The 18042-nt window shown below is 36.9% G+C and overlaps 1 protein-coding gene across 2 annotated transcripts; it reads right to left on the reverse strand.

The window, feature by feature from the left end:
- Window positions 1–541: 541 nt before the first annotated feature.
- LOC113285794 lies at window positions 542–3102 on the reverse strand. Of its 2 annotated transcripts, none has more exons than XM_026534554.1 (4): window positions 2810–3102; window positions 2658–2707; window positions 1682–1763; window positions 542–1120 (listed from the first exon to the last, which is right to left on the reverse strand). In XM_026534554.1, exons 1-4 carry the CDS (start codon window positions 3039–3041, stop codon window positions 1002–1004), a joined length of 483 nt encoding a protein of 160 aa, XP_026390339.1. In that variant the 5' UTR covers window positions 3042–3102; the 3' UTR covers window positions 542–1001. The 2 variants fall into 2 exon arrangements, with proteins under 2 accessions (XP_026390339.1, XP_026390340.1); XM_026534555.1 differs by lacking the exon at window positions 542–1120 and adding an exon at window positions 1160–1375 and having other exon boundaries at window positions 2810–3096.
- Between the last annotated feature and the right edge of the window lie 14940 nt (window positions 3103–18042).

Raw genomic sequence — 18042 nt, forward strand, 5'->3', positions numbered from 1 at the left:
ATCTGCTCCAAATGAGAATGATTACCACTTAATTTCCACGAGCTCAATATGATGAAGGATTTTAAACAGTAACTGCTGATATTTGTAAGAAAAATGTTCTTATCATTTCATTCTTTGGACTGACCAACGGCTCAATGGAGCAATCGGCATCTTGGTAAAAGTGAAGAAGATAAGATTAAGCTTAGGAGGAGGGATTACCAAAAGAGAAGTTCCCCACACAAATAATATGTTTTTGGAATCATTCAGAAAGTAATACTAATACCATAATGAAGATTCTTCTTGTTTCTTTGTCTAGCATGAAAGAAGAATGCCCAACAACACATTTTGGGTTTATTAGGCAATAAAATTTCACTGTTTTCATAAACATAACAAGATTTGGGACATTTTAAAAAGAGCAATCAAATGCTTTATCTAATGCACCATCATTTCACTTCGTGGTAACATTATTTGATAAAGTACAAACTCCCACAAGGCATGCTCTCATTCATTCCATAAAGGCCAAGACTCTCTGAGAAACAAGGGAAATTGAAGACCTTGGAACTCCAAAAGGAATATAGCAACCAAAATAAAATAGTTCTATATATGGATAATGTCAACAAGTTTGAAATAATGTCTGACATATGAAAGCACAAAGGTCTAGTTTTCAACCAAATCCACTTATTTGACAGAAGTCTTGGTGGAAAACTGTAAAACAGATGGTGTCAGCGTTTTAGAATAATAACAAGGTTTGAGTCCAACATTTACAGAGAGCAAACCTGTATCACAAACACATAACCAGGTACCAGATTCCATGACAAAACAAAGTAATGATAATTGACTTTTCACCTCCTGGAATCACTGACTGATCATTTGCATGTATAAGAAAATGGTGGCAGTGTTGAAGAGGACTTGACAGAATGACAGAAGCATCAAAGTACATGAATGACTATCCCAATCTCTGTCGTGATCTTCCCAAAAGTCAAAGATTTCTTGTAAAGAGTAATGGTAGACAGATCTCATGACTAGATCACTGCCACTATGGACGTGGTATCTTTATGAAGAAGATCCCAGTTTAGAGTGGCTAAGCCAGCGACATGATTTATCAACCCGCGTGACATAGTAAAATCTCTTAAATCCATGACTCAAAAGGAAAGTTTTTGCTTACTATGTGAGATGGTTATAGATAGGTTTCATACAAAGAAGATACACCAACAAGGGAGCCTTGTGAAACAAATGGATTTATATACCAAATGCGTACAATTTGTATTTATCTTCATTGAAAATTCAGAGGATTACTATAAGGTTGCTATTACAAACACTTAGAGCGACAAGAACATAATATCAGAATTTTAGCCAGAGAAGAATCTTTTCCATGACTGCCATGGGAGAAATCCGCCTGTGGATATACAAAACCAATTCAGGACACGAATGCCAACCAAGCAATCAAAATGTCTATCTTATGGTTAATTTGAACCTAGAAACCTCATCAGTTTAAAGGAAAACCACTTTGTTAGAGTGTTGGAAGCATGAATTCTACCTAGCAGTTCAGGTTATCAAGCTTATCTAAGTGAGAATCATTTTAACTTCTGAAACAATAAGAAAAAAAAAAACAAAATCCATATGCTCATATAAATCCACAAGTTCGGCATTCACCAATTTCATGACATTATGACCTACTAGGAGCACTTATTTGGAAACATACCACAGCGAGGACATCGGAAGTAGTATTTTTCTCTTCGAACTAGTCCTGATCCACGACATACTGTGCATCTTTTCTGCTCAACCTGCAGAGAAATGTATCATTTTTAAAGATTAAACCCCGCTGAATAATATAGTTAGCAAGGAATATCAATTTTTAGTTATCATATGCACATGCTGCAGCATTGAAACTGGTTGTTAAGCAACACAACAATAACCCGACGACTTGATAACATCAACAAGTCAAAAAAGTGAATTGCTTAAACTTAGTACCAACTCAATTTTCTGCACACTCTACCAGTTGCTGATAAGTTAGAATCCGCCCTAGAATTTATAACGGTTCGTATTGTATAATCTCAATTACTGTCATCAGTAACCAACTCAGAGCAATTTGATTATAATTTAATTTGTGGCGATCATAAGTAAGATTCAATCACTGTAAACCGTTTGTTTTTCTTATTCTTTCTATGGATGGGCAAATATCTGTAAATAGCCCTCTGTCCTAAGATGTCACATACAACCCTATAACAACAACCAGGTTACCCTCAACGTGCATTTCTTCAGTTCGATACAGTTTTCAACACTTCCAAGGTATTTGGTGAACCTGAAGTAGTTCATCGGGTGTAATGAAGACAAGCCCTCCAAAGGGAGACTAATAATATGAAACTCAACTATTTGTAGCTACAACCATACACAATTCATCCCAACTCCTAGCTTGGTTTATTCTAGAGAGCAAACACTTTCTGAACCATCCATTCCCCTTCCCTAATATTTCACATTCTTTACAATCAGTATCCAAGCATACCACGAAATTTAAGTTTCATCACCAACCCTAGATGTTACATTCTTTAGATTCTCAGAGTCAGTAGCATTTTGTTGCGGCTTAGCAATAGACTAATATAATCAGAATTTATAATCTAATTACATGTTAACATTACACCAAACAAGCAGATATAAGAGATTAAGCATCATAAACTTACAATTCTTTTGCTGAATTCAATTCCTGCTACCACGAAAGGTATAACTCCAGCTAAACATATTCAAAAGAGATACAAACAATTTAGCTTCAAAGACATTCAATGCAAAATCAAATTAAACCCAAAGTTAAAGAGAGAGGAATCAAGTCCAAAACCTAGAGTTCCAACAATGATTTCCCATGTAATCTCAGCTTGAACTGGCTCAAATGTTGTAACAGGGACTTCATTAATCGCCTTGATTGTAACGGGTAATCTTGTAGCTACTTTTGCTCTATTACGATAAATAAAATTGGGGCTTTGGTTTAAATTAGGGTTTAGTCCTGTTCTATGAACACTTTTCAAACTGCTTTTGAAAAAAAGAGTCGTTGAAGGAATTGAAACTTCCATTATTCCTTCCGCAGTTCCGCTGTGCAGTGAAATCCAAAACTGACTCCATGACGAAAACTGACTAGTTCTAATGTGCGCCGTAATCTTTCTTGGCGCCTAAAAGTGACCACGTCGATGTTTCGAAAGATCTCGCTCCTAAAGCTTGTGGTTTAGACGGATTGTAATTTTGATGTTGGTGAAGAAAAACACGGACTAGACCTACATTGCCGGCCATACATCCACGACAAATGTTGTTTGCTATATTACTTATTTCTCCGAGCTACCCCTACATCTCACCCAAATGGATTTCTATCGGGGCTGAATTGGAGGTCCTGAAAAAATAATTGGGGACCCCTAGCTACAGGACAAAAAAAGGTCATGAAATAGTAATTGAGAGTTATCCCTTATCCCCAACTTTTTTAAATGGCTAAACTACCACAAATCATTAGTGGTAATTAAGTTAATTAATTGTTAATTAGTTTAATTAATTAAAATCATATTTAGGGATAAAATTTTGATAAAAGAAAGATTGTGTTTGTGTTGTGGAGAGGAAGAAGTCGAGTTTTGGGGGATTCCAGTAGAGGAATCATATTACTCAAAATGAAGGAACCAGTCCTCAAAATGAAGAACCCGAAACTCAAAACAATAAGGTAAACTTCATATACTCTTCAAATTATATGAATGATGCCCCAAGTGGTCGATTCATGTGCACTTTGCAACTACTCAGAGTGAGGGTCGTTAAGTCGAGAGGGTAATAAACGAACGACTCTAAGGAGTCGTCAATTACTTGACACAACCTTTGACGACTCAAACCTGCAACTTTTGCAGGTTATGAAAAATCGTCAACCAAGTATGATATAATTGACGGCTCCAGCTAGTTAGGTCATATAGAGTCGTTAACTTAATATGTTTAGAACCCAACGACTCTAAAACTTTTTACTCTCTGAAGATGTTACTCTTAGGGTCGTTAATTAGGCATTCCTATATACTGACGACCCTAGCGAGCCATTTCATAGATCAAGGGTCGGCAAGCAAAATTTATAAAACATAACGACCCTTCAACATCGTTAACGACTTCACATGACGACCCTTCAACATAGTTAACGACTACAACCATTTGACATGACGACCCTTCCTATTTTTTGAACAGGGAACCAATTTTGTATCATATAGAGTCGTTAGCGATTTAGAAATCCCTAGACGACACTATTTTGGGGCAGAAAATCAGGTTTAGGGTCGTTATCTACTACACCCTAATGGTTAACGATTTTTTATCAATTCAACATGCATATCAAAAATCGTTAAGCAATAAAAAACCGTGGTTAATGACCCTGGAACTGTAACTGCAATTTTTTAGTTCACTTACGACGATGAATCGGTGTGAATTTTTTTATCTCAGAAGTCGTTAATGGAATGGGAAACAGTGGGAGAGAGGGAGCGGAGGAGAAGAAGAATGTGAGGAGAAGAAGTTATTATAGAAGGGTAAAATAGTTATTTCACCATCATTTTGGAAGCCCCATATATCTTTTGGTGTGGGTATAAAATATGTCATGGCCCCCAATTAGTTTCCATGGCCCCAATTCATCCTTGATTTCTATCTCCACCCCCTTCCCCCCTCTCCCCAAAAGATTTTTATTTTTTTTTCCGATAGTCCCCCCAAAGAATTCGAGGAATGGTATCCTCACCTATTGTAATGAAGGCTATTACTGGGGAGTCACCATCCAATAGAGGGGATTCACTTGGATATTTAATGACTAAAAATCTGGTTATGGGGTACTTTTGATTCAATAGCAACTGTCCAAACTACCCTTCAATTAAAATTAAAACTTAAAAACAGAAACAAAACCTAATTTCTATTCTTCATTCTTCACATTTCAATTGCTCTTCTTCTTCCTCTCCTCTTTCTCTTCATCCTTTTCATCGTAAATCCATTTGAATTCATTTCATCGAACAAAGCCATGGTATATGTAAGGTAATAATCGAACATACCCATCTTTGTTTACTTGTTTTTGTGCTTAAGATAGGTTAGATTGAATGAAATCGAAGTAAAATTAGGGTTTTAGTTACTTTTTGCTAGTGTTGCGTCTGGGTACGTTACTAGATTTTTCAACCGTAATTTAGTTTTTGAAGAACTTACGTCTAGGTTTAGTTCAATTCAACCGTAAACTTTGATTTGCATGTTGTATTACGTCCAGGTTTAGTTCAATTCCAACCGTTATTTTCAATTTTACGTCTATTTAGTTTATTGAATTTTCCTTTCGTTAACCTAGCCGTAAATTTCAATTTTACGTCCAGGTTCCTTTTAATTCCAACCATAGAAATTGATTTTACGTCCAGGTTTGGGTTGATTCCAACCGTAGAAATTGGTTTTACGTCTAGGTTTGGATTTATTTCAACCGTAGAAATTAATTATTATCTACTAAAATTGAGTTAAATTAAAATTAACTAAAGGGTTGTTGGCTCTTTACAAAATTATTTGAGATAAGGTGTTTTTGCTATTACTTCTGGGTGACCCGTTTTTGTCCTATTAGGTGACGTCCCTTTAATGGAATGCGACGCCCCAATAATAGCCTAATCGGCCCCGGACGCAAATTTAATGGTCAAGTGTAAAAAAAAATTTAATGGTCAAGTGTAAAATAGTGTTACTTAGAAACCATTAACTTGACATTCCAAAATAGAGATAGTTTGGATTCCATTCATAAAACTTTCTCTTATGTATCTCAGAATCCAATTCGTTTGTACGATGTTACGGTCAAACTTAATGATATCTTTATGAGAAAATGGGTGAAATGGACGAAAAAACTGATAAATCTGGTCGTGTTGGACGAGTAAGATTTGCGTTGGGTGATATGGACAGGAAAAAATTAAATAAGAGTTTGATTGTTGTATCCCTGAACGATACACCGTTTTCCAATTATACCATCTCGAAAGTATCGATTATCTCTTATCTTTCTTAACTAGTAGAAACTCTGCTCCATCCTTATCCATTCTTCATTAATAGAAAATCTAGCAAAACTTTCTCTTCTTATACCTCAAATTCTTCTTTGCCACCACCATCACCACTACCACCACCATAACCCATCAAATTATATCTTCCATCTATATTAACCACTACCATCACCATAGAAACCAAAAACTCTCATTGGTTTCATCTATATTAATCACCATCACCACGACTTCAATCAGAAGTTTATATTACCACCACAACCAAAACCCTAGTCAATTCTTCTCTTAATCATAAACGACAAGGTAATTATTATCTTTATCAATTAATTTTAGGTTTTCTCTGTAATTTATTTTATAATTATGAAATTGGGTTCATCTGTATATGAAATTGATTCTCTCTAAAACATTTGAAGTATGATGGAACTTGAATCATCCATCCAAGTTTACAAATTTTTCATATGTATGCTGTGAAATCGGTTTCATAAGAAATTGATTATATCTCTAGCCCATCTGAACTATGATGAAATTGTATGCTGTGAAATTGGTTTTCTCTCTAACCCAGTCAAACTAGGAAGAAAATGGATTCATTCTGGTTTATAGTTAGAATGAATTTATATGAAGTATGTTATACAAGGTTAATTTGGTTTCATCCTAGTATAAAATAAGATGAAAACATTTTCATCCAGGTTTAATCTGAAGTTTAAGCAGGTTTCAATTAGGATGAAACTGGTTTCATGTAGTTTTAATATGGGGTATACATATTTTTGATTGTTTTCGATTCATTTAAGCATCAATGCTTTTGAATCTCTAATAATAATAATCGCGTGCATGGTTGCTCTTCCACAATTATATGTATGTACTTTTTCAAAAATTTCACATCTAATGCATGCTTGATTATTATGTAATCCTTCGTTACCATATTTTTCTTATATATATCTAATACAATGAAAAAAAACATGTTAGTTGAAATTGGTTTCATCCTGTTTTGATTGAGTTGAAATTGGTTTCATCCTGGTTTAAAATATGATGGTAATTGGTTTCATCCTATTTAAGATTCAGTTAAAATGGGTTTTATATAGCTTTAAGATATGATGAAATAGGTTTGATCATACTCCATAATTGGATAAATCTTAATGAAATTTGATATATGAAGCAAAAGAAAAGCCAAGAAAAGTATGGAATTAATTTTAGATTGCAACCTTGATAAATTGGAATGTATTTTAGATTCCTGAAGCAAAGAAGGATGAAACCGGTTTCATATAGTTTAGACTGTGAGATTCTTGTATTTTCCTCTAAACAAATAGGACGAAACCGATTTCATCTAGTTTTAGGCTTTAATATACATGTATTTTCGTTAGAATATGCAAGATGAAACCAGTTTCGTCTAGTTTTAGACTGTGATATACATGTACTTACATAGAAATACGCAGGATGAAACCAATTTCATACAGTTTTAGACCATGATATACCTTTATTTGCGTCTGAATATGCACAATAAAACTAGGTACAACCTGCAAATGAATTAAGTGAACCTATACAACTTGTTGAGAGAACTGCGGAGGGTCGGTGATGTACCTTTATTGACTTGACATGTTTATCAATGGAGGGTTGATGTGTGTTGATTGATAATCTTCATGAATTCTTGATCAAAATAGTGTGGGGGTGGAAAATAGCCAACTCATTGTATAGAGAAACCAAAAAAAAACATCTAGGGGTTCATGAAGTTGATTCAATACATGCGTCATGCATATACTACAGTGGCTAACTAGCCAAGCTATGTAGCCAGGGACCAAGTGTTACGAACAGTACCATGAAGTACTGCACCTACTGCATAGACAAGCACATCACGCATTATATTACTAATATTTAATTCATGTTTGTTAATTATTATTTAATTATTTGGTAATGTGCAGGAGCTAGAATTCTTGGAGAAGAGAGATAGCAAGGAGAAATTACTCAGTATGGTTGTATTTGAAAGAGAACTTAAGTTGCGTGTTTATTATTCATAAGTAGTAGATTAGTGGTATTTTTTAAGGGCATTTTAGGCTAAAATGTATAGCTGTTTGAGGGTGAAAACAGTTTCTGCTGATTTTGGTAATTTCAAGTGTGTGGGTGAGAAACGAGTCTAAACCCTAAACAATGTACTGCAAGGGAGTACTTTGATTCGAGAGATCAATCTCTAGAAATCCGGCCTAAACCAAGAAATGGCCATTCCATACTTGCTTCGGTCACAAAGTGAAGGAGAAGGGTTGGTTTAGGGAGGGAAGAGAAGAGAGTGTTGAGACTAGAATAGTTGATTCGGAAGAGTAGTTGTTTGACGACTTGTATCAGAAAGTGGAAAGCTAACAGCTGAGAAAGCTAACAAGTGATTTCTGAGTGTTGTATTCTCCTGACCAAAACTTTTTCTTTGGTGGAAATAGGTGAGACCTATTTATACAAGTCGCAACGAAACGTACCCTGGTCTCGTAAAAAGTGGAAACAGTTGAGTAAATGGAAGAAAGCGGTAACCGGTAACGCCTGGAAGTGATGTTTCCATAATGAAGGAAACGTTTCACCATTACTTCTTGTATCTACTAACCGCCTCACTCTTATGACACTTTCTTGTAACGGGCGTAGTGTACGCCGCACGCTGTACACCTCCATACCAATACCCTGATGAGCATCCCCCAGTTTGTGACATGTTTTGATGTCTCGAGTGTTTTATGTAGCATGTTGCTATTGTTTGGAAAGTTGAGCTTGGGAGGCTTGCAGGCTCGGTGGTGACCTTCGATGGTCGAGATTTTGCATCTTGAGAGGAATGTTAGCCGTTGATTGTGGTTACCATCCGTTAGTGGCCAGTGGCATGGCCACGGTGCTGGCATGGATTGCACATGCTCTTGGTATGGATAATTAGGGTTTGGTGCCGTGACCATAGAATTGGTATAGCTAAGTGTGCGTCGTGGACAAAGAGTTGGCAGCGTAGCCAAAGGTTTCCACAAGTCGTTTGGTTTAGCGGCGAGCTTGTACGGCTGAGATTTGCATCTCAGAAGGAAGGATAGTCGTTGATTTTTGCAACCTTCCATTTGGCATCCAGCAGCATGTAGGCATGGCCGGCATGGCATTGGCGTCGCCAAATTAGGGTTTTGGCACCGTGGCCAAGAGTTGGCCGTAGCCAAGAGATTTCCACAAGTCATTTGGTGGCAAGTTTGTACGGCTGAGATTTGCATCTCAGAGAGAAGGGTAGCCGTTGATTGTTGCAACCCTCCGTTTGTCAGCCATCGGCATGGAAGCATGTCTGGCGTGGCTTTAATATGGTTTAGGCGCAGGCAAGCTAGGATTTTGGCATAGTTTTAGGCGCGGCCAAAATTAAGGTTTTGACATAGTTTAGGCGCGGCCAAAATTAGGGCTTGGCATTGGGCCAAAAGTTGCCATGCGTTTGGTGGCAAACTTGGACGGCTGAGATTTGCATCTCAGAAGGAAGGGTGGCCGTTGATTGTTGCAACCCTTCGTTTGGCAGCCAGCGGCATGGATTTGGCGTGGTTTAGGCGCGGCCAATCTAGGATTTTGGCATAGTTTTAGGCGCGACCAACATTAGGGTTTTGGCATAGTTTAGGCGCGGCCAAAATTAGGGCTTGGCATTGGGACAAAAGTTGCCACGCGTTTGGTGGCGAATTTGGACGGCTGAGATTTACATCTCAGAAGAAAGGGTGGTCGTTGATTGTTGCAACCCTTCGTTTGGCAGCCAACGACATGGAGGCATGGCCGGCGTGGCTTTAGTGCGGAGGTGTGGCTATCATGGCATGCCATTGGCACTATGGTGTGGCTGGCATGGTTGGTATGCCTTTGGAGGAGATGTGGCTGGCATGGCATGCCATTGGCACGGTGGTACGGATGGCATGGTTGGCATGCCTTTGGTGCGGAGATGTGGTTGGCATGGCATGCCATTGGCACGGTGGTGCGACTGGCATGGTTGGCATGCCTTTGGCGCGGAGATATGGTTGGCATGGCATGCCATTGGCACGGTGGTGCGGCTGGCATGGTTGGCATGCCTTTGGCGCGGAGATGTAGCTGGCATGGCATGCCATTGGTACGGTGGTGCGGCTGGCATGGTTGGCATGCCTTTGGCGCGGAGATGTGGTTGGCATGGCATGGTGGTGCGGCTGGCATGGTTTGCATGCCTTTGGCGCGGAGATGTGGCTGGCATGGCACGCCATTGGTACGGTGGTGCGCTAGCATGGTTGGCATGCCTTTGGCGCGGAGATGTGACTGGCATGGCATGCCATTGGCACGGTGGTGCGGCTGGCATGGTTGGCATGCCTTTGGCACGGAGATACGACTATTAGGGTTTAGCGTGTCGAACCCTAGTTTAAAATATCTGGCACGCGTGATTGGAACGTTTGGCTAGCATGCGCGGCTGGCATGTGCAGAGATGATGCCAATCAGTACCGAGGGCTCTGCCGTGGAGCATGGCATATAAAAAGGTACCCCGGTAGCTTTACGCAGACATGTTGAATGGTTCAATAAATGTACTAGTGGCGACATTATTACTCAAGTGTGACGTCACTGTTTGACTAAGGTTTTACGATTTTAACCCTAAGCTAAAAACCACCATCAACAATAGCTTATTTATATTTTTCTGGGCAGATTACCCAAAATGGTTAATAGAAAAGTATTTTTTTTTATTCCCGTCCATTTAAACAGTATCAAATTTTATATGTCTTTCTCACCCAGGAATTGTTGTTTTAGGGCTAATTGATCAATTTTGTGTATTTTTATTTTGTTAATATTTGAATCCAGTTAGTTAGCTAGTAGTAGACGTGAATAAGTGGATTTGGTTTTTACCATTTCAAACTAGTCGGTATTCTTCCTACATATTAGAAGTGAAAGTTTATCTTTTAAGAGTCATGGTTTAGTTAACGAGATGAATAATCTCGAGTCTTTAGAGTCGTGGGTTGATTGTATTCTCTATATGAAAAGTAAGGGACTGAAAATCACCAATTAAGTTTATTAGAAAAGAATAGCAATGGTGTGTTGCTTTTGGACGGAAGGCTTGTCAGTGAGCCTAAGTTTTGGACATAGGGTTCGTTAGTAAACCCATTATCCTTCTTTTACCTTTGTTAACCATTATTAACCATTATTAATTCTTCTCTCTTATCATTAGGGCTGTCAACGGATAAATATCCGCCGGATATTGGACAATCCGATAAGGTTAAGGTTAAGAATTGTCGGATATCCGATATCCGTTAGCATCCGGCGGATATCAAAAATACAAACCGATATCGTTAACGTTAATCTATCGGATAACGGATATTTATCCGTTAAAATCCGATAACGACAAGTGTGTGTGTTCTAACCAAGTGGTGGAGATTTATCAGAATCGATCAATTTGTTCTTCAATTGTTTTCAAACTACAAAAAGAGATGAAAAAAAATCTCTGTCAATTTTGTAAATTTGATCAAACTGAAACTTTTATACTTCAACCCATTGATCTGTAGCTTGAAACATGATTAAAGTCGATCAATTTCAGAAGCAGAGAATGAAATTGCAGAGTTAGAATAGCAGAGAATCCTGCAAAGAAGATGATATTTTCAAACGAGGTATGTATCCACAGATTACGTAATGATCAATTTCTTCTTACTGTTGATAAAAAAAACCTCAAACTAACTAGACCGATATTCCAATTCTTTCAAAATCAAAACCTTCATCTCTTCAAGCAATGATCAATTTCTTCTTACTGTTGATAAAAAAAAAAAAACCGTTTGTTTTGAAGGAGAATTTGAGAAGAAATTTTTAAACGGGTTTGATAAGAAAGTGAATGGAGGTTGATATTTTATGACTCAGAATGATTCGAACAGAGGCTTATCAGAGGGAATAGAGAGAGAAGATAAACGAATGAGCAGATGAGGCGAAAAGGTTTAAGATTTTAACGAGATTGGTTATCGTTAAAACACACTATCGGATATCGGATATTAACCTAACGAAAAGGCCTATTCCAATATCGTTATCGTTAATAGAAAATATCCGATAAAATATCTGATTTCGTTATCCGATATGTCGGATAAAATCCTATATGATGTCGGATTTCGGAAATGGATATCGGATATCGGTTATCCGTTGCCATCCCTACTTATCATTTATTGTATCTTAGCTAGTGTGATTATAACAAGTGGTATCTCAGAGCTTGGCTATCTTGTATTGTGGGTAAAATCTCTTGCAATCATTACTTCCAACAAAAATCATACTCATACTCCTCTATTTCAACCATCCTATTTCAAAAGTTTAAAGATGGATGAGAGAGTTGAAATCTTAGAGAAGAATGCAGAAGAACTAAAAAAGTTTATGATTACTATGGTTGACAACCAAAAAGTGATCGTGGACAAACTAACTGATCTTTTCAGTAAGCTTTTTCCAGTGGTTAGATTTGTTGAAAGAAAGCATAGGGTAAGGAAAAACAATCAAAGGAAAGTGGAGGTTCTTTTTCAAACACTTACCTAAAATTCAAAAATGGCGTTGAACTAGTTTTTCCAAGCTTCAAGGGAACGGATGGTCCTACTAGTTAGTTATGCAGAGCTGAGCAGTACTTTTTTCTTCATGAAATTCATGAAAGTGAACGAGTTTCTTATGATTCTTATCATCTTGATGATGTGCGCAAATTGGTACCAAATATTGAAGCAAGAGATAATTTACATCACTTGGAAGACTTCAAATCAGCGGTACAAAATCGTTATGGTCTGAATATTTTTTTGATGTCTTTGGAGAACTTACTAAGTTGAAGCAAATTAGAACTGTTGAAGATTATCAAAAATAGTTTGGAAAGTTATTATCTAAGTATGATTCACTCCCACAACCTAGACAAGTAAGTTTATTTTTTAGCGGGTTACTAGAATAGATTCGAACTGATATGCAAGAAAATAAACCAGCAACATTTTTAGAAGCAATTGGATCGACACGTTTTTTGAGGCTCATGATAAGTCATAGTTTTTCGTTGTTACTATAATAAAAACTCAAGGTTTGATCTTACAAAATAATTGACGTTCGGTTCTTGTAAAATAATTGACTACTTTGGAATTACAATAAAGAAGGGAAAATGGGCTTTGTTTCAGCTGTGATGAGATATTCAAACTAGGACACCGATGCAAAAAAATTATTTATAATAACTCCGTTCATCAAAAAAATTGATGGAGATCATGTGATGGAAGCTGACAGTCCACATCCTTGAGGAAAAGGCATGAATCAAGGGGAAGAGAGTTGTTATGGTCAAACTTAATGATATTTTTATTTTGTTAGTATTTGAATTTCGTCCAGTTAGTTAGCTAGTGACAGACTTGAATAAGTGAATTGGTTTTTACCATTCAAACTAGTCATTATTCTTCCTACATATTAGGAGTTAAAGTTCATCTTTTAAGAGTCATGGTTTAGTTAGTGAGATGAGTAATCCCGAGTCTTTAGATTCATGGGTTGATTGAATTCTCTATTTAAAGAGTATTTGGAACGGAATCAAAATATTCTATTTATTTTATTATAAAATAAATAACACTCCGTTTGTTGTTTTTGAATGGAAGGCTCGTCATTAAGCATAAGTTTTGGATGTAGGGTTCGTCACCAAACCCATTATCCTTATTTACCTTCTATGTTAACCATTATTAGTTCTTATGTTTTATCATCTCCTGTGTCTTTCCTAGTGTCATCATAACATATGAGCATTTCATAGTGGTAGTGGTGACACCATGCATGATTGAAAAATTTACCAATTTTATAGGATTGGACCTTATATCATCCTGATTATCAGGATATAATTCAAATTGTGAGTCTCGAATTGTGAAAAACCATACCCTGAGTTTACAAAATTTTATTTAGTTAAAGTTGTTCTTTTGGAGAGAGATTTTATGGAAGCTTATAGGTTGGTACTACACTGGCAATTGATTTTGTTAAACTTGTTATGGGGTTTTTAAGGGTGCCAACGGGCCTAATCACCCAAATCCACTGAAAAATAAAGCATCTCAATTAGTCACCGGGTTCTTAAAGAGAATATGCAGGTTAGTTAAGGACTTGGACACGTGATGGATCGCTAACTTTTTTAGTCGGAGTATAAAGTTTCGAATAGAAAAGAATTTAGACAAAAATACCAAAAAACAGTAGATCTCTTTTTTTCATTCCTTATGAAGTACATATCTTATCCGAATCTTCTTCCATAATGACACAAAATAATATTACTATTGGAATCGATATACAATCATTGATCATATAAAGTAGTGAACGTTTCCTTTATCTATGTGATCGAAATAGACCAGAAAAAAATCAAATTATAGGACCGTACATGCACTTTTTTTTTCCACATTGCATACGACTCTAAAATGGAATTTAAATTTACCTAAAATGTCGGAACCGATCATTTTATTCTGTTTTGGGCCACAATGGTTCTGGATCCAATTCCTAAATTAATGGACCGGAACCAGATCCGTTAAAAACACTTGAAAACGTAGGGGTACCAAGTACACCACCAACTTTTTCGTTGGGCAACCAGTATGGATAAAACTTAATACAATTGAAAGTAGACCAACTGAATGATCCTTAACAATATATATATAAAGTTTGTATCTTTAACCTCTACTCGATCAGTATGTATATAGACACACACCTCGTGAACCTAATTATTAAGCAGAGTACTTGGACGATCTCAAAATTCAATATTAAAGATCAATCTAGTCGTATCCAATTAGTCCAATTGGAACTCTTCCAAATAATTAAACTTGTTATCTTTGAAGATAGGAATTCCACAAGAAACTAGTATCGTAATCGATTACAATTAAGCAGACATATCTACTTAGATTGAATACGTACAAACCTGTGTAAATCAAATCATAAAGATAAAAAATATAATGCGGAAAAGGAAAAACACAAGACACCAAAAAATTTGTTCACGAGGAAACCGCAATTGCAGAAGAAACCCGGAACCTCGCCCATATTTGAACACCAAACTGTATTCAACCGCTACAGACACTAGCCTACTATCAGACTTCGGACTGGAATTTAGTTGAGACCGAATCCATCGACCAAGCGATTCAGTTAAAGTCGCGCTCCTTACGTCTCTTGAGACTCGCAAGGCTCTACGCAATTGATTCCCTTAGATGACATCCTTTACAGCCTAAGGGTTTCTTTAGTCGGAGTGAATACTTTTGATACCAATCTGTCTCTAACAGATAAGCCTATTTGATTTCCGTTTAGATCAAAAATCAAGGCTTGGAAATCTGTTTGCAATAGACAAAGCTCGCAAAACCTCACAAATCCGGAACTTACGACTCCTGAAAAGTATCCTAGATTTTTAACCACCTCTCAAGAAAAATCTTCAAAATCAATTAAGATCAGTTTTTAGATATCTATCTTGAGGAATCACAAAGTCTGAGACGAAGAGAACTTTGTGATTACTATCTATCTTGCCTAAATCAAATTACGAAAACCTCGATAATAGAATAAGAAAAAAGATCATGATTCGCGAACTATTAAGGTAAAGATACTCGAACCTGGCTTCACAAATCCTCAAAGCGAAGTCTTTTAGTCGTCAACCTAATTATGTTTCTCAGAGGAAACCCAGGTCTATAAAGGATGACTCTAGAATCAACTAGGACACGAAGTGTCAGGGATTAATTTTCCCAGTTGAAATAACATCTCTATTATAGTAGGGTAAAAACTGATTCTGGATAAAAGAGTAAAAGTGGGTAGGTTGATGAAAAACGAGTCTGAGTCTAGACTCTAAACAAATGTACTGCACATGAGTACTTTAGATTCGAGAGATCAATCTGTACAATTCTGTCCTAAACCAAGAAATGACCATTCCAATATTACTTTAGTCACAAAATGAAGGAGAAGGGTTGATCTTAGGGAGGGAAGCAGAGAAGGTGTTGAGATCAGAGAGATAGTTGTTGCAAAAGGTGTGGTTGTTTTATGACTTATCTCAGAAAAATAGAACTTGTTGCAAAAGATGGTAAGCTGTAAGTTCTCTGTGTTCTATGCATACTTATGTTAGTTGTTGAAAAAAATAGATTAAAAATCTATTTATATCAAGTCATAGTCGAACACCCGACCGATCTCATAGGAAGTGGGAGTTGTGGAGTAGTGATGTAGTGGAGATCGCGTGAAGGTGGTGGAAACCGTGCCCCTATTGTGAAGGTAGGACTGTAAGGTTGTGTGCCCACTTCTCCTCTACTCGTTAACTTCCTGCTCTTCCCGTCACTTTCTCATAATGGGTGTATTGCACACCACATGTTATATGATGCCAGACCAATACCTTGATGAACATTCCCCATCTGTGACATTATTGATGTATCAAGTAAAATATGAAAGAAGTCATCTTACATGACTATATTGTCATGCATGACTAGACTGACAAGTATTATTAAGTCAACAAGTTGTGTTGTATGGAACGTGGTTATCCTAACACCTCTCCTTGACTGAAGATTAGTTGTGAGAGGTAGATAAGAAGACGTGATTGTTTAACCAACTAAATATGTGGTGCTGATCATGCATGTAAGTCATGGACCAATCACGTGTGATTTATGCTACATGTGGATCATGAGTGGCAAGTCAAGCACTGCTTTTCATGTTATCAACCAGAGGTGATAGGTGGTTATGAAAGAGACGAGAAAAAGATATTTGAGTATGAAAGTAGTCACGCATATGTAGCATGAAATATGGTCTCATAATCACATTAACCCACCTCTTGAATGAAAGAGAGAATGGAAGTTTATGTTAATACAGGAAGAAATTCGTGAAATTTCGTAGTCAGAAAATTCAGATGTGAGACCCTTCACTAAAACTGCTGTAGAATCTTCATACGAACTTAGATTTTGATGGTTGACCCATCCATTCTTATCAGAAAACAATGTCCTATCTTACACAACTGAAATATTTAGATTTGAAGCTTTTTTTGGAGGTAAAAACAGTCCTATAGTAAAATTCAGGAAGAATTTAGGAGGAATTCTGTTAGTTTTCATCCATGATCCAGCTCGCTCTTTAAGATGTATATTTTAGCTCGTTAATCTGATTGATGTGAGTTTTTAATATATTATACTAGACACCTATACAAAATTTTTGGCATATAAATCATACTTAAATTCTTTATGAATTACTCCCATATATTCGTCCAACCTTGGGTGACCTTTTGGATATCGTCCGACCAAGTTAAAGAGATGTGATTGGTCGTAAGGGAAGCATATAGGCTATAAACGATGTGATTAGCCAGAGCGGAGCATGTAGGGATTTAGGTTAGCTAAATCAACCTTCCAAGTTATGTGGTCATGATTGGTTTGCGACTTGGGCGGCCAAGATTTATTCCTTAAGAAAATTAGCTCGACCATCCTATTTTGGTCGACGATTTAGGACGGAACATGTAGGCTACGACCGATCTGATTGGTCACTTAAAAAGAGGATAATTGGGTAGATGACATGAAGCATGGACGGACGTCCAAAGGAACGTGAGATAAATTGACCAGCCAAGTGGCCCGGTCGTGCACTCAGTTACAGTTTCCTTTTGATTTTGTTTTCCAATTTCCATTAGGATTTTACTCTTACATGCCATATGATAGGATAATTCCTAGCTTTCCTAGGTTTGGCATTAGACCAATAAGAATCAAGATATCCTACATGCTCCATTTTTAGGGGATCAAACTTTGCGAACTGGAGATGAAACACCACTGTCCCATTATTTACAACTTCGAAAGAAGTGCCATCACCAAGATAAGTAGAAAGGGTGAAGAGAGTCACCTTGTCTAATACCTATTCATGGTTTAATTTTATCAGAAGTTGCAATATTTACCAACACAGAAAATTATCACCAATTAATCCACTTGACCCACTTATCTTCAAAACCATTCTTCTCTAATATTGCAAATAATGAATTCCAATTTACATCATCAGTATTTTTCTCCATATCAATCTTGCACAAGATACCAGGCACTTTACGCTTAAGTTTATTATCAATGCATTCATTAGCAATAAGAATACCATTCAAAATTTGCTTGTTTTTTATGAAATCTCTTTGAGAATTGCATATAAGTCTTAGCATAACCTCCTTTGATCTCATTGATAAAACCTTTGAAAT

This window comes from Papaver somniferum, chromosome 6 (genome assembly GCF_003573695.1).
Source record: "Papaver somniferum cultivar HN1 chromosome 6, ASM357369v1, whole genome shotgun sequence".
In the NCBI taxonomy this organism is placed as follows: domain Eukaryota; kingdom Viridiplantae; phylum Streptophyta; class Magnoliopsida; order Ranunculales; family Papaveraceae; genus Papaver; species Papaver somniferum.

Coding starts and splice junctions, on each gene's coding strand:
- LOC113285794 (XM_026534554.1), bottom strand. CDS start 3,041: ATGGAAGTTTCAATTCCTTCAACGACTCTTTTTTTCAAAAGCAGTTTG. Junction 2,708..2,809: donor AATCATTGTTGGAACTCTAG/GTTTTGGACTTG, acceptor GAATATGTTTAG/CTGGAGTTATACCTTTCGTG. Junction 1,121..1,681: donor CTTCCGATGTCCTCGCTGTG/GTATGTTTCCAA, acceptor TTTCCTTTTGAG/TCATGGATTTAAGAGATTTT.